This window comes from Balaenoptera physalus, assembly GCF_965194825.1.
Source record: "Balaenoptera physalus genome assembly, chromosome: 6".
NCBI classification, from domain to species: Eukaryota; Metazoa; Chordata; class Mammalia; order Artiodactyla; family Balaenopteridae; genus Balaenoptera; species Balaenoptera physalus.
Window position 1 is genome coordinate 91328872 of NC_138885.1, and position 24229 is coordinate 91353100.

General features: G+C 41.3%; 1 protein-coding gene across 7 annotated transcripts in view; it reads left to right on the forward strand.

Annotated features, from left to right (window-relative positions):
- The window catches only part of LOC309663244 (aldehyde oxidase 1), a 121972-nt gene that overhangs the window by 39916 nt on the left and 57827 nt on the right, over window positions 1-24229 (forward strand). For 3 of the 7 annotated variants that reach the window (XR_014265172.1, XM_082466860.1, XM_082466859.1), the window contains exons 9-11: window positions 19867-19975; window positions 21466-21592; window positions 23722-23783. Coding sequence is in view for 5 of the 7 variants with exons in the window: in XM_082466860.1 (XP_082322986.1) it covers window positions 19867-19975; window positions 21466-21592; window positions 23722-23783 (298 nt within the window). In the remaining 2 variants the exon portion in view is untranslated. Of the gene's footprint in view, window positions 1-4063; window positions 9626-15532; window positions 15591-18258; window positions 18356-19866; window positions 19976-21465; window positions 21593-23721; window positions 23784-24229 lie in introns of those variants that run through there. The other 4 variants (XM_082466863.1, XR_014265171.1, XM_082466862.1 and 1 more) reach the window with 4 other exon arrangements.

Sequence of the window (24229 nt, forward strand, 5' to 3'; positions counted from 1 at the left end):
CAAGACAAGCCAGTTAACCAAGGGCTTTTTTAAAAAGCAGCTTTATTGAGCTATAGTTCACATGTCGTATGTTTCACCCATTTAAATTGTACAATTCAGTGGGTTTTAGTAGATTCACAGATACGCACACCATCACCACAGTCAATTTAAGAACGTTTCTTCATTTCAAAAAGAAACCCCATGCCCTTTAGCTGTCATTGCTGTACCCTCAGCCCTAGACAACCAACCGATCACCTACTTTCTGTCTCTATAGACATCCTCTTCAGACATTTCATATGAATGAAATCATATAATATGTGGTCTTTGTGACTGGCTTCTTTCACTTAGCGTAATGTTTTCAAGGTTCATCCCTGTTGTAACATGTATGAGTAGTATTTCATTCCTTTTTATGACTAAATAAAATATTCTATTGTATATATACACCACATTTTGTTTATCCATTTGTCTTTTGATGATCATTTAGTTGTTTCCACCTTTTGGCTATTATAAATAATGCTCCTATAAACATTTGTGAGTTTTTTTGTGTACATATGTTTTCATTTCTCTTGGGTATTTGCCTAGTTGTGGAGCTGCTGAGTCATATGTTAGCTATGTTTAATCGTTTGAGGAACTGCTAGACAGTTTTCCAAAGCTGCCGTACCATCTTATAGCCCCACCAACAGTGGGACTCTGTTGGGTTCTGATTTCTCTATAACCTCACCAGCACACTTGTTATTATTTGACTTTTTGATGATTCTAGCCATACTAGTGAGTGTGAAGTGGTATCTTATTATGGTTTTGATTTTCAGTTCCCTAATGACTAATGATGTTGAGCATCTTTTCATGTGCTTATTGGCCATTTTTATATCTTCTTTGAAGAAATGTCTATTCAGATCCTTTGCCCTTTTTTCAGTTGGGTTATCTTTTTCCTATTGAGTTGTAAGTTAAACTTTTTATTTTGAACTAATTTTATACTTAGCAGAAAGTTGTAAAAATAGTAAGAGGTTTCTCATATGTTCCTTACCTAGCTTTTCCCAATTCTGACATCTTACATACCTATAGTACAATTATCAAAGCTAGAAAATTAGCATTGGTACAATACAAGATCTGGGCACTAGGTATTCTCACTGCTTATGTTGTGTTGTATTATCTGTTGTTGCATAACAATATTATCGTAAACCTGGTGGCTTAAAACAACACACATTTATTTTCTTTTGGTTTCTGTGGACCAGGAATCTGCACTTAGCTAAGTTGGGTGCTTTGCTTAGTGTCTCACAAACCTGCAATCATGGTGTCATCCAGGCTGATTCTCGTCCGGAGGCTCTCCTGGGGGAAAATCCACCTCCAAGGTCACACAGATTGTTGGCAGAATTCATTTCCTTGTGGTTTGGGCCCCAGCTTTTTTGCTGTTGGCTGGAGGCTATCCTCAGCTCCTAGAGGCCACCATTAGCTCCTTGCCCCATGGGCCTCCCAACATGGCCACTTACTTCAAAACCAGAGAGAGTCTCTAGAGCAAATCCTCTGGCAAGATGGAGTGCTATATAATGAAACATATACTCAAAAGGGAGACACCCCATCACCGTTGCCATTTCTGTTGGTCAGATGCAAGCCACAGCTCCTGTCCATATTCAAGGAAAGGGTATTATACAAGGGCATGAACACCAGTAGGCAGGGATCGTGGCGGGTCCTCCACAGAGTCTGTCTACCACAGGGACAATTGATATTAGGCCCCATCAGCAGACAGAGCTAGGAAATGTATGTATTATACTAATCCATGAATATGCATACTTTTATATTTATCTATCTATGTGTATAGTGAAAACCTTGAGTTTAGACTGATACCTCTGATTCCTGTTCAACATCACAGGGTTCATTTTAGCTTTGCTTATTTTTAATTTCTTTCTCTATTGGTAAGTAGCCTGGCTCTCATTATCTATGATATATTTATTTGTTTGTTTGTTTGTTCAATTCTAGCATACACATAAAGTAGTTTCAGAATTGCTGACCCATATCCCTATGAGAAACATACTAACTAGATCATAACATTTAGGTACAGTTCTTTTTGTCTTAGGTTAGTTCTTTTCTTACCACCCACCTTCAACATAATTATGTTATTCATTTGTTATTGTTTGTATTCCATTTTCTTCTCCCACATCTTGGTAGGTTTAGTTGTTTACTTTTGGAGTATGTGAATCATTTCTTGGGTTGTACAAGTCAGAGCTATACAAAGTGGTATATGCAGAGAAGTGTCAACTACTTTCATTCCTGCTACCCTATTCCCATTACCCCTCCTTTCTATCCTATTTTCACCACCTCCTGTGGATAATCAGTTCCTTTAGTTTCTGGTTTATTGTCCCTGTGTTTCTTTTGCACAAATAAGCAGATATATGTATATCACCCTTTTTCTTACATAAAGGTAGCATACTTAACTACTTTTTTGGGCTTTGCTTCTTATCATTTAACAGTATGTTCTGGAAATCACTCCATATCAATTTGTAGAGATTTTTCTCATTCCTTTTTACTGCTGAATAATACTTAATTTAATTAATTCTCTTAAAAGAGCTACCTATTCTAAACTAAATATAGCAAAATGCTGTAATGAAATAGTATTCTATTTTAGTTTAGATCTTCTGGGCATGCAGATTATCTGGTAATCAGTTTAGTTGGCAAATTTTTTAAAAGCAAATATCACAATGTACATTAGTATAAATACTAAGAGTAATAACAATCCAGCTGCTGTTTTTTTCCTTTTGGATTGGGAATGGCATGCAGCAGGTATATCACAGCTTTTGATAGGCCCCCACTGAGAATAAATTCTGATGGAAACTGGTTACAGTATATTATGGAGTGGTCATCATAGGCATTGAGAATAGGAGCAGCAGGAGTTATCAGGAAGGTAATACAAATATATTTTTTAAAGTCTTTATCTCTTAAGTCCCAAAGTACTGAACATAACAAAAGGGGACATTTTAAATAGTAAAAGCCCTAATCCACAAAGAATATGTAATAGTTATGATATTTATGTACCAAATAGCAGAACAACTACTTTTTTGAAGCAAAAACTACAGGAGATACATGGAGACAGACACACTAATAGATTTTAATATACTCAGTATGAAACAAATAAAGTGGGCAAAAAATAAGTAAGGAGATGGAAGATCTAAACAACATAATGAATAGGGTAAATCTTATGTATACATATCAAACTCCACACTCTGATAAGAGAGAATACATATTCCTCTCAAGTGTTCATGGCACAGTTACAAAAGCATATCCATACCATGCTATGAAAAACATACACCATGACCGAGTAAGGTTTATTCCAGGAATGCAAGGTTGGTTCAATATTAGAAAACCTGTCATCATATACCATATTAATAAACCTAAGAAACTAAAGCATATGATTTTTTCATAGATGCTGAAAAAAGCCTTTGACGAAATTCAACAGTCACTCATGATTAAAACACTCGATAGACATTCAGGGATACTTTCTTATAATGATAAATTGTATATACGTACCTTAATCCTAAAGGCAGTATCTTGTTTAATGAGGAGACAATGGAGGTATTTCCACTTAAATTAGGAACAAGGCAAGAATGCCCACTGTTTCTGCTACTATTCAACAAGGGATTGATGAACTCAGTTCAAAATGGTGGTTACTTCTTGGGAGATGAGAGAACTGTGATCTCGTCTCGCAAAAAGGAGCACGCTGGAAAGGGGCACACTGGAGGCTTGTGAGGTGTGCTAAGAGTTTATTTCTTAACCTGGGTGTAGGTGTATCAGCATTTATTTGAGTTTTTAAATTGTACATTTTTATATATTCTTATATGTATGCTAAAGTTCATAATAAAAAGGAAATATATAGTAAATCATGAAATGTGTAAAATCTATGTTAATTTCTCTTAAACCTTATTTATAATTCCCACTATCATAGAGTATTTTAAGTATATGACAAAGCTTTGGGGTTTGAGGAAACTGCTTTCTACTGGTATGATGCAGCAATTTTCCTTTCCATACTTTGCAGCAAAAGCATTAGCTTTAGGTTGTTATTATTGTTAATCTTCCTTTTTTTTCTACTTTGCAGGAAGATGAGAAGATGAGTGAATTTATACATTCTGGCTTTTCTGAATTCTCAAACCATAACAAGTCAAAACAAGGATATAACTAAGATCAAGAAGATGAAATGCATGACAAAAAGTTTTGGGTTTTGTTTTCTTTTTCATTTTCTGCCTTTTCATGGAGTGTTTATTTTTATGTATAGATAATATGCATAAAATAGCTATTTTATAATACTAAGCTTTTAAAATTATTTTGGTCATCCTATAACATCTTCCTGCTCATTTAAGCTCCTTTCAACCAAACAACCTTTAACTAAACAATAGCTATTAGCCTTTTAACCAAATAAAATGTATTATAAATACTTTTGCATTGGTTATCTTGTTGTACACCAAGCTATCTTGTTTTGTTTTGTTTTTAAAACCATTCAGTAAATGTGAACACCTGTAAGATTTTAAAAGTCACCTTCTGCCCTGGCCAGTTGTCTTTCACCCTTCGTTCTTCAACTTTCAAAATTACTTGTTCAATTGCAGCTTCTGTATTACTTCCATTATATGTAATCTGATGACTTGTCTGAGGGGTTAACCTCTCAGGCTGTTCTGAATTTGGTTTTTATAACTTTAAGTAGTAAATCCTATTCCTATCTGAGATTAATGAACATAGCTTACTGTATTCAGATGACTAGTCAAATTCTATTCTGCCTAGATGGAAAAGTTTTCTTAGACAATATCCGACAACGAAAAGAGTGGGCCCAGAAATCTGCATTTTTAACAAGCACCGCAGATAATTCTGGGGCAGATTGTCCTAGGACCAAACTTTGAGAAACTGCTGTAGGACTACAGAGTCCCACAGAACTTACTCATTATCAACGGTGTTGGCTGAATGGAGGCTAGAGGCTTTATCAAAGGAACAGTTTACACAGTGGTTAAGAGCTTGGCATCCTGACAGTCTGTTCCTTTCCTGTACTCCTATTACTTTAAGGCTTCGGACCTCCTAGAGTCATTCTCTGGTACTATGTTTCCTATTGTTTAGTTCTATTTCTTTCTCCTTTCCATGAGGTTTGTCTTTTCTTTTCTTCCGTTCCCATGCAAACTATTTTTCATTGTATGTATCACACTTATAAACCTTTTCTTTTATTGTTGGCGGAATTTGGTCACAGCAAGAAACAAATTTCCTATTCCCATATTATAAAGACATTTACCCATGGTTTCATTTTGTTTTTATGTTTAAATTTCTGATTCATGTGTATTTTGTTTCATGGTGTGAGATACGAATGCAATTTTGACCTTCTTCCAAATGATTCCCCATTAATTAAAAAGTCCGTGTTTTCCACTACTGATTTGAAGTGCCACCTTTTTAATGTTGTATTTCCATGTACACTTAAATTTACTTCTCAAGTTTCTGTTCCCTTTACTTGTCTGTTTCTTTTTATGCCCCACTACCATCCTCTTTAAATTATAGAGACTTTGTGGGAGTTCAAAGTTTCCCTCGTGGAGGTTTTCCACATTTCTTGATGCCTAGGCATTCTCTCTTTTTTCCTGGTAATATAAATGGGAAATAAACTGTTACTGTTTGCAGTATTTTCCAGATCTATCTCCTGAAAACCAAGCTATCTTTACTCCCTTTTTCTCCCCAATTCTTAATGCCTCTTGTTGCTTTCTCTTGTCTAATTGCATGGCTGCTACCTTATGTTAAATGTTAAATAGCAGTGACAATAGTGGGTATCCTTGTCTTGTTCCTGAGTTTCATGGGAATGCCTCTGGTTTTATCCCATTAAGTAAGATGCTGTGGTTTGAGCTGGTTATGTATGTTTATAATCACATTAAACTATTATCTATTGATTATTATTTTACTGAGTGCTTTTTTAAAAAATTATGAATGAATGTTGAATTTTGTCAAGTGACTTTTGGCACTGATGGAGACTGTATTAGTTAGGGTCCAGCCAAGAGATAAAAACCGCAGGTATAAATTGTTAACCATATTCTAGAGAACTGAACAGGAACTGAAAAGGCAAAAGGGACTAGGGGAGTATCATAGAGGAAGTAACTATGGGAAGCACCCACCATCTCTGGGGCTGAGGGAGCGCAGAGAAAAGGATGGAAGTATTGAAACCTAAAGGCTTAGAGGAAGACTTTAAGGAAGACTTTAAAGGCTTAGAGGACTCTAGGGGGAGGGTGTGCAACTGGTTGGTGCTGTTTCCCTGAAGGGCTACACAAGGCTGGTCCCATAACATGGAAAAGCTGCAAACTGGAGCCAGCTGTGGCCGCTGAAGTCAGCTGTTCCCGCCGCGTGAACCACTCTGTGGTGACGCTGACAGGAACAGAGAGCAAATGTCTCTCTCCTCCGTCCTTCCAGTTCCCCTCTGTCACCTGTCGCCAGAGACTGGAAAGGAACCTGGCAAAGGAGAAACGTGGTTTGCCAAGGCCTAGCCTTAAAGTGGAGTGGAGAAGTGTGGATGTGAAGTCAAAACACAATAGCTTAATATGAATCAGCACAAAAAAGATATATGATTATCCTCCTTTGATATATTCACATAGTGAACTATATTCATTAATTTGATCCTGAAACAAATTCTCGCTCTCGTGGAATAAACTCCACTTTTTTAAAAAAATTTTTATTTATTTATTTATTTATTTATTTATGGCTGTGTTGGGTCTTCGTTTCTGTGCGAAGGCTTTCTCTAGTTGTGGCAAGCCGGGGCCACTCTTGATCGAGGTGCGCGGGCCTCTCACTGTCGCGGCCTCTCTTGTGGAGCACAGGCTCCAGACGCGCAGGCTCAGTAGTTGTGGCTCACGGGCCCAGTTACTCCGCGGCATGTGGGATCTTCCCAGACCAGGGCTCGAACCCGTGTCCCCTGCACTAGCAGGCGGACTCTCAACCACTGCGCCACCAGGGAAGCCCCAACCCCACTTTTTAGTGTGTGCCAGCTCTTGTCTCAACCCTAAGCCCATCTCTCTATACTTTGCTATGTGATGCCAGAACTCTGCAGATCATGTTTCTTCTTTGCTAGCTGACTTTTAAGCTTCTGTCAGTAGGGGACGATAGAAGGAGCTGGAAAGTCAGAGAGAGGGAAGCGGGACTTGCTCCTTCCTGTTGGCCCGCGCTTCCCCTCAGCATCACCTCAGCGTTGGTGCTTCACGCGGGGGGCGGGGGGCGGGAGTGGGATGACACGTGGTCCCAGCCACCAGCTGGTTTAGCGCTCCTAGAGCCCACACTGCTTGGGCTGCACCCCCTCACGGGCCTCAGGCCTAGCTCGTCAGGGAGCCGCCTCCAGGCTCCTGAGGGAGCAGCACCCTCCTCGCCACACGCCATCATTTGAAATCTGAGTGCCGACTGACCCCCGGAAGCCCTTTTCCTACCTCCTGAGGTATGAACAGCAGCTGAGCAGTGCCCTCCCCTTAGAGGTCTCCCCTTAAGTTTCCAAGTTCTAATAATCCCAGCCTCTTCCTTTTTTCCCCCCCGGGAGGTTCCTGTTCATTGCTGGAGGGAATGCAAAATGATACAACCTTTATAGAAAAGGTTTTGACAATATCTGGCAAAATTATTCAATACATATGCGTATAAAATCATTTGACCCAGCAATCCCACTTTTAGGAAACTATACCAAAAATTCTCTTGAAAAGAATACAAAAATTTCACTATGGTATGGTTTGTAATAACAACAACAACAAAGGAACAACATAAGTAACAATAGGGAGCAGCTAACTTGAAAAACAAGTGAAAATGAAAACTATCAAGATGGTGACAAACACAGAGATAGCTGACCTTAGAAAAAGAATTTTAAATGTGTATCTTTATTAGGGTATACTCGAAGAATAAAAGAACTGTAAAGAAATCTTAAACTTTTATTCACTAACCTTATTGCTGCCATAATATTGATGTGGTTGTTTTGAAATAGGTCTAAGGACAAGATAAAGCAATTATGTTGAAGTTTTAGAACCAAGATTTTTGGTATAAGCAAAAAGAGATACAATTGTAAAACCCAAGATGGTTAAAAAAAATTGAACCTGAATTAAATCAAGGCTTTAGATCCCTAAGCAAGGTACAAGAAGGCAGTAGCATGGAGGAACAAAGAACACCAGGGAGAAGCAACCAGTCATATTCAAAATGTGGTTCATTCTATAGGACAACTGACCTAGGTTTCTTCTTCAACGTGTTGATAGCTTTAAAAAGGAGGAGTGGATGAGGAGACTATTCTAGATTTTAGAAGACTGAAGAGACAACAAGGACATACATCAAGTAGAAATCAAATGTCAAAAGACATTTTTTTAAGACACTGGGAAATTTGAAGATATTAAAATACTCATTTTGTTATATTTGATAATGGCATTTTCCTTTGTAAGAAAAAAATTTTAATGTATACTGAAGTATTTAGGGGTAAAATAATGTGCTTGACATTGGCTTTAAAATACTCCAGAAAAGACATGGGAGTGTGGCAAAATGTTGCAAATTTTTAAAGCTCAGTGAGTCAGGTGTGTGGGGATGCTAGTTGTACTCTTTTATGTACAAATTTTAGAAATTTTCACAATAACATGTATACGTTTTACATAGATGAGATGGCAAATGTTCTAGGTAGGTTAAGAGAAGTCTGGAAAAGAGTGTGAGTCCATTTGAGCTTTTAAAAGGTGTTATAGTGCAGATTTCAAAAACGTAAAAATAGACCCAGAAAGTTAACAGTGGTAAGTTCTAAGTTGTGGACACAGGTGACTTTTCTTTTTATGCTTTTCAGTATTTTCCAAGTTTTATTTTTTATTTTTTTAACATCTTTATTGGAGTATAATTGCTTTACAATGGTGTGTTAGTTTCTGCTTTATAACAAAGTGAATCAGTTATACATATACATATGTTCCCATATCTCTTCCCTCTTGCATCTCCCCAAGTTTTATTTTTAAAAAGTTTTCCGAGATGTTTTACATCACTATTGGCACTCAATAGATAAACTTTATAGTGATTTACTGGATAAACTGAATAACGATAAAACTTTTAAAAAAAGTTTATATCAAGGTAGCTCTTGATATAAAAAACTGGAATAATTGTTTGTAAAACTGTGAGGTAAAGTTGTAAAACCATTAAGTTCCTTTCCTGCAAAGCTGGAATGCATGTGATTGTTTATCAACTATTAAAAGTACAGGATGAGGCAGGCGTGGTGGCAGGAAAAGTACAAAAAAACCCTACTGTTCCCGGACTTCAAATCTAGCTGTAAAGCCATTAAAATATGTACTAATATAAGACGACCGAAGAGAGTCACAGGACCCGCCCTACCTGCTAAGAGGCGGGGGAGTGGGGCGCAGACGCCCACCGCCGCAGGCGAGGTAACGAGGGTCTCAGCCAATGGTCTCAGGCCGGCGGGAGCGCGGCGGTGACGTTCTGATATCCGGGGGAGAGCTTTCCTGGCCGGGCGCTCACGGAACTTTGGATCTGAAGTGGGACTTTATCCCTCGGGGATGGTTGGACTTTAGGCCCCTGCAGCCCGGTCTGCGTCGCCGGGTCCCAGGTGCCGGCGACGCCTCTTCGGGATCCTCGGACCGCGGGCCACCACCATGGACGGGACGGCCGAGCTGCTCTTCTACGTGAACGGCCGCAAGGTGAGCGCGCCCCGGGGCTGCCCGGCCGCTGCCGCCGGGCCTCCGCGGTGCTGGAACGCTGCTCACGCGCCGGGCCCTGGGCTGCACGCGGGTTTGCCTGCGCGTCGGGGCAGGGGAAGGATGCGTCTTCAGGGACTGCCTGGATCTTTGGGTCCCGCCTTCCTCATGCTCCTTTCTCCTCTCCTTCCAAGACGCACAGGCTGAGTATCAACCGCACCCCACCCCATAAACAGGAAGAGAAATGACTGTCCTTATTCGGCAGAGTCAGCACTCCCAAATCCTCCCTCCGTCAAACCCACCCCCAAACGGGAACGTCTTTCGTTAGGCCTCAGCTCTTGGGTGTGTTTGGATGAGCAGAGAGCGGTTTGGAGTCAGGACAGCACCACAGAGATGAATTCATTGAGACCTCTCACTCCCATCGTTTCCAGAGTCACAGCTAGTTCCTGGCAGCGCTGAGCCGACACCCTCCTCTGGGGACGCGAAGGTCCTTAGTGGGTCCGCTGCTGCGCGGCAGCTGTCCTCTCAGCAGCCGGGCTGGCTCTGCAGATCCTCTGGGCCAGTTCCAGCGACTGTCCGATGTTTGGAGGCAGCAAAGCGCCGGGGGAATCCTTTAAAACGCTCCCACGGACGTGACCATAGATGGCTCACTCTTCACGTTGTCCCAGCATATTGCCGCCACTTTGCAAGGGGGAAACCGAGGCAGGAGTGTTAAAGGGCTTCCTTAAGAGCAGACAAGGGAGCAAGGGCCGTGATCGCGGCCTTTCCGCGCGCCGGCGCCGTCAGAGACCCCCTGTGATCCCTGCTTCTGGGCCGGGATAGCCTGACTTTCCCTGACTGGCACAGGGAGGGGCTCACCAGAAAGCTAAGGAAGGTCAAGCATCAGGGACTCTCACTTGTGAGCCCTGAGCCTAATCTCGAATTTGGATTTTGTATTATTTTTCTTAAAGAGGATTCCCTCCCCCAAACTGTGCAAGTTCTAGGCCCTATAAAATCTTCCTCTGTTCCTGCTGCCTGGATTCCACCCTGGATAAGAGGAACTTGTTTTTCCTGAACTGTGTTGGGGGCCGTTAGGACCCCCTCACAGGACTGCTGTGAGCGTGAACCATGATAAGGGCGAGGATGGCAGATGAGAGTGGGTTTGAAGTGATCACGTGATGTCATTTTTCTTTTTCTTTTGTATAACTGAATGGTATAGTAGACACAGCTCTGGCCTTTATATTTGGACAAACAAGTATTCATTTCCAGCTCTAATTCTTATGGAGGCAACCTAACCTAGCCTCTCAGTTCCTCTGTTAAAGAGAGATAGTACTGCCTACTTCACAAAGAGTGATGGTGAGTTTTTAATCTGCTTATTTAAGGGCCTGCTATATGTCAGTGTTCCAGGGCCCTCAGGGGACATGACAGAGCACAGAAATGACCAAGTCCCGGTCTGCAGGGAGTTTATGTTGTGCTGGGGAGACAGATGACAAGCATATAAATAAATAGAAATGTATCAAGCCAGGCAGTGATAAATGCCAGGATAAAAACTAAAGCAGAGTGAGGGGCTGGAGAGTGGGCGAGAGCTGGTTCTTCAGGCGGGATGGATGTTTAAGACTTTCTGCGAGGCTGACATTTGAGTGGTGGCCAGTATGAAGTGAGGAACAGACGTCTGAGGGAAAAGCACTCCAGACCGAGGGAGCGGAGGTGCAAAGATCCTCAGACACGAGGATTTCTTCATGCTCGGGGGTTAGCAAGGAGGCTGGTGGGGCTGGAGATGTGGCCAGGGGCTTTGGAGGAGATGGTAAGGGTTTTGGTTAAAGGAGGAAACAGGTGTTTGAGTCTAGCTTCTTCTCCCCTGCTCCCAAACAAACTGTAGTGGAATTTTTAACATAATGGCTAATAATAGTTTGTGCTCTGTTGATTTTTAAAAATAGGTAAGCTGGTTCTTATCTGTGGGCTTGTTTTATCTATGGGCCAAAAGTCCTGTGATCATTTGGAAAGTGCATGCTAGAAATATTGATTTCGTTTTTGCAATTACCCTGTTAAAAGAAATTATGTCACCCTTTCCCTTTCCTGCCCCTCCCTTCCAAATTCTGTTAGGTGTGTGCTTCAATCCCAGCAAGCAAGCCTGATTGCCACATGGATAGAATTAGAATAAAGTCTCTGGTTCAGAGAGTGAGTGGCTGTCGAGAAAAGTGAGAGAAGAAAGCCACCAGGAGAGGGGGTCTTGAAGTCAAACATAACCTCTGGGATTAAAATCCTGCCCTTGAAAGGAAGCTTTGAAGCCAGTTAGGAGACTCTGGGTGATGTGATTGGCCTCCAGTCTAGGTTTTTTGCAGAATCCCCCCAAGTCACCAAAAGGTGTCGTTGGGTAGGGGCTAAGGGCATGCATGTTGGTCAGAGATCTAGCTGCAGAGAGATTTCTGAAATCTTACTGGCTTCACCAGCAGCCTCCAAAGCAGGTGATCCAGTTAACACGGAGTTGGCGGGAGGAAGAGCCCAGGAATAAATTACATCCTAGATGCCACTCTCAACACATCTCAGGAACCGTAGCAACTCGTTCTATGAAGCAGTGAAGCTCAGAGATCAAAGGTGTGGGCTTTGGAAATAGTTAGGCGTGGATTTGAGTCCTGTGCTGTCTGCTCTAATACTCAGCAGCTCTGGGGCCTTGAGCAAGTGTCCTCATTGGTTGTCCCCTCAGGCCTCTTTCCCTCTTTCTCTCCTCGCCATGTCCCACAATACACACCTCTTTCTCCTGTCTTCTTCCTCTCAGCTTTCCTTATTTTCTGTTCTTTTACCCCTTTCTCTCTCCTCCTGATCTCTTTCTCTTTCTTCTTTCTGCCTCTGTCTTGTATCTGGCAAGGCCCCCTTCATGCACTAGTCACAAGCCCTGCACAAAGGAAAGTGATTTGTCAACCTTGTGCAATGTGAACTTATCTCCCGAAGGGCAAGTGGAAATACAGAGGGACACATGCCACCCTTGCAACATGCAATGACCCTGAGCTGAGGGCTAGCATCATTTCTCCCAACCAGAGTCAGTGAGAATAACTCTGTTCCTCATTCCCTCCCTCCCTCCCCGCCCCCTGCCAGCTACCATCTGAGTCCTGACCTCCCTGTTTCACTCCGAGACCTGCCGGGACGGGGTGCATGCCAGATCCCTGCCCCACTTCCCTCCTCCAAATGTGCCATCCACCAAATCAAGAAAAATAAACACATTTCAAGCCAGTGGCACTTTGAGCCAAAGTCCGATCTCTTGAGACATCTCCGGGAACAAATACCCAAGCAAGCAAGGCCTGCTCTTCCATTAATTCCTTATGAAAATACAAATTTCTCTCAAGCTTAAAGTGCGCTTTATTACCCAGATCCTTTCTCTCCATTAAAATTGGGCTTCTGAGGATTCATCATCATATGTATGAATTAGAATGAGTTTCACCTGCAAATGGCACAAATTCAAAACTAAGTAGTTCCAAAAAGATATAATTCATGTTTACTTTTACATAAAGGATACTATATCTGGGGATAGACATTGCAGAGCTGGTCTGGAAGCTTCTTGGTGTCATCTGAGATCCAAGTTTCTTTTTTTTTTTCCCCCTGTTGCCATTAATGTGTTGCCTTATGGTCTAAAATGGTTGCTGGCATTCTAGCCACATCATCTTTATTACAGGCAGCAGGAAGGAAGAAAGGGAGAAAGTATGCTGAGATAGACAATCAGTAGTTTCTGCCACCATTACTGGTTCTTCTGTTTTTCTTTCTTTTCTTCTGTTCATAAGTCCCAGCCTGTGAGAAATCATCCCTCCCTCCTTAGTGTTCTCATAGCAAATTGTACATATCTGTTATTCATTTAGATTAATTAACATTTATTATGTCCTTATCATATATCCCCAGCACCTAGTTCAGTGTTTGACATAAAGAATAATGGAAGGTGGTTTCTCTCAGGATCAAAAGAGGCTTATACATACACAACTAATTATGCTGCAGAGTAACACGTTCTGTGAAAGATGTGTAGATGTTGACCATGGGAGCACAGAGGAGGACTGTTTCTTGGAGCAGAGAGTGGGAAGCATATACTAAATGGCAGCAAATTCCACAGGAGAGAACATTTGAGCAGGGCTTTGAGTGTCATACAAACTTCTGCCAAGTAGAGAAGAGAGGGAGGACTTTCAGGACAGAGGGAATCCTATAAGCAAATGTAGTTAAGGGTAAAAGTCCCTGCACTGCTGGGACCAGCCAGTTCTCCCATGTGACCAAAGTTCAAGATGCATGGGTTGAATGACAGATGATGGAAAGTTTCTCAGAGAGGCCTTGTAGGCTATGCTAAGGAGTTTGAATTTCTTCTTGTGTTCCAGGAGCTCTTGAGTAGAAATTCACCTAAGACCCACTCAGTGTATTCATTAAAGATGCACATTTTCTGGTACCCTCTCCCAGAAATCCTGATTCGATAGGGGTTGCATTTTAACAAGCACCCTGAGTGATTCAGGAATTCCCAGCAGAGCACTTTGGCATCCAGGAGCCAGTGTTGGATTTAGGCAGATACAGGACATGATCAGACTTGGATTTTAGAGAGGTTGCTCCAGTGGTGGTATAGAGAGTGGCATTGCGGGTGCCAGGAATGGGGGCAGGAGACCTGTTAGGCAGCTGTTATTTTATCATTGTTCAGGCTGGAGGTAATAAGGGTGGATTTCAGGGAGTGACAGTGGAAGTGAAGGGTGTTTAGAGAATCGTTTTGGAAGTGTAAATGGCAGGACTTGGTGATGCTGACTGTGGTGGATTGAAGGAAAGAAAATGTCGAAGATAGCGCAGGTTTTTAAGCTTAGGTCACCTAGCAGATGGTAAGGCTATTAAACAAGTTAGGGAAAAGAAAGGAAGAAGTAAGTTTGGCAAATAAAGAGTTCCATTTGAAGACCAATTTAGTTGGGGATGCCTGGGGACCTCCCACAGTTTTCCTTGTATTATAGTATGTGTACACACACACACACACACACACATAATCACTTCTCTCTTACCATATTGCACATTCCTCTAGGGCACAGATCTGACCGTGGTAATTGGCACGTGCCTCACTTTGCCCAGCCTATGGCCACTTAGAATTGAGGATGAGGAGGCATCTATAGAATAAGCATATGTCCCCTCGTCACCTACTTTCCAGAAGGGAAAATTAGTATAACATGGTGAAGGATGATTTCTAGTTCTGAAATTGTGAAGCAAATCATGCTTCTATTTGTGAATCTAAAAGAAATCCTAATTTGTAATCAAAAAAGAGAAAACACGATCACTTTGGAAAACATAACCAATCGTGACATTTCAGTCATGCCATCCATTGGGTGCTGCTGTTCTAACTGCCATGCTGCTAGGCTGCCCACACAAACTTACATCTTAAGTGTGTCTTTGCTTGCACATCTTTGTATCATTTTATCTTCTCCTTTGTCTCTTAGATTTGGGAGCCATGGTTGGTTGTGATCTCTTTCTGGAAACTGTAATTCTTTGAACATGGTGAACAGACAAGTCTTTAAGAAAAAAAAAACTATATCAATTTCTCAGAGACTATTCTAGTCCAGGAGACCTCCCCCACCTCTCTCTCTCTCTTCCTCCCCCTCCTATATTCAGTTCTACTGTTATGTTTACCCTCTCTTGCTTCAGACTTTCTAGGAGAAGTTGGACAGGAGTCACTAATGTTTTGTTAGTAGAAACAACCACCGCCTTAGAGAACAGTGATAATTCAGGACCAAGGACAGTGGCAAAGTAGTGGCGGGGGCTCAAGATGTAGACTTCACACTTCAGAGAGGTGATTTGTATATCACAGGTGTTCCGTAAACATTAAATCAAGTTTAGAATGTGAGTAGAAGAGAGCATGTTCATGAAATTAGCATGAGCCCACCAATGTAAATATTCTAGTTCTCTCAGCTTTGTGAGTTAAACTCTTTCTTTTGGTACAGGTGATAGAAAAAAATGTCGATCCTGAAACAATGCTGTTACCATATCTGAGGAAGAAGCGTATCCTTTGCTTTGAGTGTGTATATGTGTGTATATCCCTGATATCCTCATCAAGTGATATTTCAAATATCTTTTTAGAGCCACACTGAGTCATATTCCCTACTACGGTTTTATGTTCATCTTTAAGAAAGTCCTAGATCTGAGTTTTGTAGGCAGTGAACAATTGTGCTTATCAGAGAACCAAGTTCTTTCTAATCTCTGTTTTGGCATTAAATATATTGAATAAAATGGAGAAGCTAACAAATGGGAATTAAAGCAATGGGTGCTAAAATGGCTTAATTAAACATCCTTTAGAATTAAGAGTCACAATATTGATATTCTACCTTCAAGGACTAATCATCATGCCCATTAGAAAAAGAGAGCACAGGAACTTCCCTGGTGGTCCAGTGGTTAAGAATTCACCTTCCAATGCAGGGGTTGCGGTTTGATCCCTGGTCGGGGAACTAAGATCCCACATGCGGCGGGGCAACCAAGACCGCAAGCCGCAACTACTGAGCATGCGAGCCACAACTAGAAAGAGAAGACTGCGCACTGCAGTGAAAAACCTGTGCACCGCAATAAAAGATCCCGCATGCTGCAACTAAGACCCAACGCAGCCAAAAATAAAAAATAAAATAATAAATAAATAAACAAATAATAAAAGTTATTTTAAAAAAAGAAAAAGAAAAAGAGAGCACAGAAATCTCCTGAAATGAAAGTGAAAGAACAATAGAGAAATTAAACCTGAAAATGTTACCTTGGAAAAACTTTCTCAATAAAAGTCATCTAAGGAATGGATTCTTATCCTGCTACGCATGAACTCCAGTGGGCTTCCAGAGGTCTGTGGACCCCACTACATTATATGCAAACTTGTGTGACAATGGAAATTTGTACATTTTTCCCCCAGAGAGAGTGAAATTCCCAAAAGAGCACACAACTCAGAAAATATCAATAGCTATCTTCTGAAAGTCATTCAAGATTTTTTTTTTATTATTCTATTAATTTAATTTATTTTTGGCTGCATTGGGTCTTCATTGCTGTGCACGGGCTTTCTCTAGTTGTGGCGAGCAGGGACTACTCTTTGTTGAGGTGCACGGGCTTCTCATGCTGCAGTGGCTTCTCTTGTTGCGGAGCACGGGCTCTAGGCGCACGGGCTTCAGTAGCTGCAGCACGCGGGCTCAGTAGTTGTGGCACACGGGCTTAGTTGCTCCGCGGCATGTGGGATCTTCCCAGACCAGGGATCGAACCCGTGTTCCCTGCATTGGCAGGCGGATTCTTAACCACTGTGCCACCAGGGAAGTCCTCAAGGCTTTTGGACATAAAAGTAATGAATACTAATTTCCTGGTTATCCATGGTACCAATGTGATATTTAAGATTTGGTTCACTTATGAGTGACAGAAAATCCCAATAGTGGTAAACAAGATAGAAGTTTATTTCTTTCTCATTGTGTTATTTCAGGTTCTCTGGGAAGCACACATTAAATATGCAAGGGTTTTATTAGGAAAAATGCCTGAGTGAAATAGGGAGGCAGCCATAGAAGACTGAGACCTGTAAGGAAGAGAGGGAGAGAAGGCTGAGTTGAAGGGTCTCAGACTGCTGTGCAGTCTAAGGCACGTTCATCAAAGCCATTGAGAATGGTTGACAAGGGCTCCCATACCTCTGCATAGCACTGAGCCATTGGTGGGAAGCAGCCCATGGGAGGCATGGCCTTGATGAAAAGTGGGGTGATGGATATCAAAGTGCAGCGGTTGGGTCTCTTGGTCAGTTACCCTCTATGTTGAAGGAAGTCTCTGAGGCACATTCTCATGGTTGTCATACTCACATAAAGGAATCCCAAAGGTAGGTAGATCCAGGCTAGCAAAGCATTGTCACAACGTTGTCAGGAACCAAGCTCTTTCTGTCTTGCTGCTTCACCCTCCTCAGCATGAAGCTTTCTCCTCATGGTCAGAGATGACTAACCGAGGTCCAGCCATCATATCTGAATTCCAGTGAATAGGAAGAAGTAAGGGATGAAGGAGGGGCACCCCTCTCCCTTTGAGGACATTTCCCTCCTGGACGTCAAACACAGCCTTTGTGCTTACATCCCATTGGCCAACATTGTTAATGACCCCGCCAAGCATCAGAGGAGGCTGTGAAAATGTATTTTTTTTAATTCTGGGCAACCATGTGTGTAGCTCAAAAATTAGTATTTCTATTACCAAGAAAGAATGAGAGAAAAGATATTGGGAAACAACTAGCAGTTTCTGCCACTGAGAAGCAGAGAAATATGGCACACTTGTATAACATGACACAAATATTCTTAGAATTATTTACAATTTGACATTCTACTTTGTATGTCATCAAAGACCCAGATAAGGATAAGAACAGATATGCAGTGTACTCATACCTTCAAATCCTCAAGGCCTTATATGTGTAGACTCTTCCTTTTTTTAAGTTTGGCCTTATTTTTGGCAACCTGGGGTCCAGTTGTTTTAAAAAGGAGGAGACTAGATATAACACGCAAATGGAAATCAAGAATTTACAAGATTATAAATAATAGCAGCTAAGACATACATACATTATTTGATAAATAAGTATCAAACTTAACTGTACATTTAAGAGTCTTTGATGGTGTTGTCTCCTAAGGTCAGAGCTATTTCACAAAGAGAATTATGGAAAACACATTATCTTTAACTGTGCTTTTTCCAGTCCGACTCACAGGAACTAAATATGGCTGTGGAGCGGGAGGCTGTGGTGCCTGCACAGTGATGATATCACGATGTAACCCCATTACCAAGAGGATAAGGTACCTTGCTGCAAAGTCCAGATATGGTTGAATTTTTGTAGCTTTGAACTTTGTTTTTTTCCTTCCTTTGGTAAATATGCATTGAGCACCTACTATGTGACAGGAACTGTGATAGGCATTGGGGATACATTGTTGGGCATCAAATCATTCTGGTTCCAGCAAAAGTGTTACATTCCCAGCCCTCCCTGATCACCTTCTCCATAGCAGTGCCCCATCTCACCTCGGCAACTCCCTACTCCCTTCGCCTATATTAAGGTATTCATAGCACTTCTCACCATATGTTTGTGTATGTATGTATTGTCTATGTACCTGTGTATTGCCTATCTTCCCTCAACTAGAATATATACTCTACAAAGGGAGGGATTTTATCTGTCTTGTTCACCAATGAATCCTAGTGCCTGGTACTCCAGCTGGCACACAGTAGGCACTCAGTAAATATTTACATTTATTTAATAAATGAAAAATATTCTTCCAGTCTTTCTTTCTGTGTATACTTGAGGAAGCATACTGCCTATACAGCTTAGAAAGCTCTATTTTTTGCTGAACTTCTCATGAATATCTTTTCAAAATAATAAATATAATTTTAATGGCTGTATATGTTCTATTGTTTGGGTGTATCAAAACCAACCCCCAAATAGTGATCACTTAGATTATTTTTTGGTTTTCACCATTATAAAGAGTGTGAGCATTCATGTGTATATGTATGTTTATATTTATGTTTGTGATGATTTCTTTATGATAGATCCATGGAGATGGAATTAGAGGATAAAAGAGTGAGTGCGTCTTTAAGTTTTTATGCCTTCCAGCAAAATGTCTCTCAGAAGAGCTCTATCAGTTTACATTCTTTTCAGCAGTATGTGAATTCCATCTTCCCAAACCTTTGCTAATAATGCATATTACAATTTTTAAAAATCTTTGTCATTTTCTTTGATAAAAGTGATTTCTCATTGCTGAATTTGAATCTCTCTTGATTGCTTTTGAGGTTGAACGTTCATTTCATGTATTTATTGGCCATCTGTAATTTTGTTTGGTAAATGAGAACATTTTAGGAGTTGTTGTGAGTTAGACGTTTTCTAGCAGTAGGTTTGTGGGATTGAGGAGTTCTGTATCCACACCCTATTTCTTCTTCTGAGACACAATATCAAATTAACTTTATTGCCCAACTAACCCCTTGCCCAGCATCTGCTTGGAGGATGAAATATGCTCTAGGTGATTGTCACATGTGACTGGAGAGGAGAATGTCAGCCCCTCAATCAAGAGAAAAAAACAAAGTTAGTGGAAACTGTTCTGGAGTTAGAATTAGGAGGCGTAATTTGAATCCTATCTGACACTCCAGCTGTGATCCTGAGCAACTCACTCTGACCCTCAGAGTCTTATTCAGTAAAATGGCCATGAGCTAAGGACAAAATATATATGCAAAGTCTGGGACATTATACAAAACCTGCCATGTTGGAAGTGCTCCTTTCCCACTGGATACAATGTAGTTTGTGCTTCTCTTTTTCATTCTGAAGACATTATCCAGCCAACGCCTGTCTGATTCCCATCTGTTCTCTGTATGGTGCTGCCGTCACCACAGTGGAAGGCATAGGAAGCACCCAGACCAGGATTCATCCTGTTCAGGTGAGGATGCACCTCTTCTTCATAGGGTTTCTGTGCTTCGGAAACCATTAATGACATGATGAGTTCTTGAAATTAATACAGTAGAGCAATGAGCCCTGCTGCTTGGTCACAGCCAACAGATGACACCAAGCTGGGGGCCAGGAGTGAAACCTGGGACATGTGACTGACTTCTTGGAAAAATACTTTTGAAAGACTAGAGAACTTTCTCTTTTAAAAAAAAAAAAATCTTGACATCACTAGCATTGTTTTCTATATTCCAGTTAGATGGGACCTGTCCGTTTTACATTTTCCAAACTTATAAAGATATGAGAGCTAAGTGCATTGGGGGATATAATCTTAATATTTTTTTTTCTATAAAGAGGAAAATAACATGATTTTAAAGCTGAGTGAAAATCTCAGCTACCAAAAAGATTTGTTAAATTTAGGGCTTGTTCGGAAGATATATAATAGGAGTTGTTAATGAATTTTGAGGCTTTTCTCCTAAGGAGGCACCTTGTTACAACTTTGCCTCAATGAAAGGGCACCTCAGACTCCTGACTCTTTCAATTATTTATACATTGCCCAGAAAAATGCTGTTGCTACTTGTTTTTATCTAAGTTAATGAGTACTGCTTAAGAGGAGAGAGTGGAAGAGGAAGAAGATAGGGGCAACGGAGAAAATGGCCAAAGTTCAAATTCTCTGTGCTTGAAGGAATCTTGGGTTCTGTTTATTTTCTATGAAACCTCTTTGCCTAGAAGGAGCAGATTCTGCCTGGATATGCTTGTGAGACTCGGCTGTTCGGAGGCATGAAGACACCCTTTCATTTAGTACCTGCCGCCCATCTCCTGGCTGCAGTGTAGACAGATGATGGCTTCCGAAATGGGGCTGCACCTTTGAAGTTAGACTCCAAAGAGAACAGGCTAGGGGCTGGGGGGACATTTGGAAGAGAAATCAAGGCAATGTTTCCTTCTTGATTGTTTTTTGGATTAATGATGGCACTTTGTAAACGAATTCCTGTGTGCTGAAGCGTTAGGGCAATAGTGGGCAGATAAAGGCACTTGGGAAATACTCAAAGTTTTTTTTCCCCCTCAACTTGAATATAATTCAGTTTATTTCTTTGAAGGACTTCCTTTATCTTGGTGAGTCCCATTCTGGACTACAGATTGAAACACCTGGGAATCTTTAAAAAATATATGTCTGTGCCCCACCCCCAGAGATTCTCAGTCAAATGGTCCGGGGTACTGCTTGGACCTTGGAAATTTTAAAGCTCCCCTGGTGATCTGAAAGCTGAGAACCTTCAATGAAGCTCAGAAGCTGTTGAGGACCAGTCATCACGGCCATCCCAGCCCAAGAAAGGGAGACACCAAGGCTGAGAAGGATTTTCCAGGGCTTCTTCTCCAACTTTAATGTGCATGTGAACCGCCCAGGGATCTTGTTAGAATGCAGGTTCTGATTCATTAGGTCTGGGGTCAGGCCCAAGATTCTGCCTTTCCACCTTTCTGTGCTTCCAGGAGAGGATTGCCAAGTGTCATGGCACACAGTGTGGCTTCTGCACCCCTGGGATGGTGATGTCCATCTACACGCTGCTGAGGAACCATCCAGAGCCCACCCTGAGTCAGTTAACTGATGCTCTTGGTGGTAGGTTGTATGTGTGTGTGCTTTAATTTCTAAATGATGTTGATAATGATAGCTAATATTAGACATTTATCAGGTGCCACACACTGCATTAAGTGCTATATAAACATTACCTCATTTACTCTTTATGATAACTTTATAAGGTAGGCATTATTATTATCCCCATTTCACAGATGGAGAAACTGAGGTTTAAAGAGAGTAATTTACTAAAAATTATGCCACCAATAGGTGGAGGAGTTAGTTTCTTCAAATCAGGATTCAAACACGATCCACACATTGCACTTGGCTGATATATTTCTCAAGTCTCTCTTAATCTGTAAGAGTCTCCTCCCTTTTTTTATTGTTTGCTTATTTTAATAAAAATTAGAAAGCCAGTTTATTCATTTACCCTTGGAAAGAGTCCAGTTATCTCCACATGCAGCTCTCTCCTACTGGGTGGGTGCTCTCAGGACAATATGAAGTTATCAGAGAGCTCCTGATGAATACAACATGAAATCAAAGAGACTGACATCTTCTGGTGATGCTTATTTCAACGAACTGCCTTTATCTGGAGCTAGTTTATCAAGTTCAGGAGCTCAGTGTGTGTGTGTGTGTGTGTGTGTGTGTGTGTGTGTGTGTGTAGCGGGGGGTAGGGGGGAGCATTGGAGGAGGTCTTCATTAACAAGACTCTGAACAATTCTAAAGAATAAGAGCCTCCCAAACCCTGTTTCTGGTGAAATTCTCCATGGCTCTACTTGTCTGCTGTCTCCCAGGGACCTTATTTCTCTGCTATGTTACATGGGCCTAAAGCTCATGTGTTCGGTTCCTCTGCGAAAGTGTTCCAGGGAAGACAGGACTAAACAGAAATAGAAAGGGGAGGTGCATAAGACACAAACTGTCTTCTGCCTTATTTCCCTTAAGTCTTATTATGCATTTGATCTCGTGGCCGTTTGTGATGTGAACAAGTGACAAGGGGTTCTCAAATTTTCGGGTGCTTAAGACTTACATAGGAGTTTGTAAAGAATGAAGATTCCTGGGACCCAACCCCAGAGAGCTGGCTGCAGTGGCTTTGTGTTTTAAATAGATGCCAGATTTGGGGGTTGGGGGAGAACATATGATATGGACCACTGTGGAGGAACATTGGCCTAATGATTTATTGTAAATAAATTGTGTGCCCAATTGCTTCCAAAGTTTAAAAATTATCTTTGCTGCTGTATAATGCCTTTGATCTTTCTATCAACTGAAGCTTAGCTCTTTTTTTTAAATATCAAAAAAAAATGATGTACAATGTAGCTTTATTTACATTGTCTTTTACTGCATGTGGAAAATAAAATTTTTTTTATTGAAGTATAGTTGATTTACAATATTGTGTTAGTTTCAGGTGTACAGCATAGTAATTCAGTATTTTTGCAGACTATATTCCATTATAGGTTATTACAAGATAATGGGTAAAATTCCCTGTGTTATACAGTAAATCCTTGTTGTTTATTTTATATATAACGGTTTGTATCTGTTAATCCTATACTTCTAATTTGCCTCTCCTGCTTCCTTCTCCCCTGTGGTAACCACAAGTTTGTTTTCTGTGTCTGTGAGTCTGTCTCTGTTTTGTATATTTGTATTATTTTTTTTAATTCCACATATAAGTGATATCATACAGTATTTGTCTTTGTCTGACTTATTTCACTTAGCATAATATTCTCTAGGTCCATCCACATTGCTGCAAATGGCAGTATTTTGTTCTTTTTTTATGGCTCAGTAACATTCCATTATATGTATATATACCACATCTTCTTAACCCAATCATCTGTTGATGGGCATTTGGGTTGTGAAGCTTAGCTCTTGAATGTGCCTATAGACCAAGAGTTCTTGGCTTGAAATCATTGTGTTCTTTGGGCACCTATCACAAGCAGAGGATATAAAAACTGTTTACAGAGAGAAAGTACAAATAGCTGAGTTGTTAGACTCTACCTCAAGACTATCAACCAAGTATCCCAAGTAGCTGACAAAAAAAAATCCGACTTTGTGGATTTGGGGACCAAAATATCAAACAGGGCTTCCTTCTTGGATGGGGTCCTTATTTCCAGCATGCATTTGGCAGACGGTGCCTCTCTCGAGGTTCCTTGATTAACAGAGTTGGGTTTTTTCCCCTTCAGGTAACTTGTGCCGTTGCACTGGATACAGGCCCATAATCGATGCATGCAAGACTTTCTGTAAAGTGAGTAGAAAGGAACACATTTTTGAGTATATTTTTTCCTCAATGAAACAAAATGGTGCGGGTTGGCAGGTGTGATTAGGAGAATAGCCCATTGTCACTAATGCAGGGCTACTTCTTATCTCAAGGTCCGTAATTGCTGTTTGTTACTTGATCTTGAGCAGGGCGCCTACCCTGGTTCATCGAGCTTGTCCTGGTAGCCACACAGGCAGCACCTGAGCACTTCGACATTGGCTGTGGGTCATTGTTCCAAGGGGTCTTAACTGACCTGCTTGTCTGGGTTGGGTACCCCGCCCCGCTGCTCCTGCAGCCCTCTGAGCACACCCCTATCACAGCGCTGGGCACACGGTGGTGTAATTGCACATTTGCTCTCCCGTCTCTTCACCAGAAGGTGGTCTGCTTGACGCAGAGGCTGAGTCAGTGTGCACCAACTGAATAGGCACTCAGTC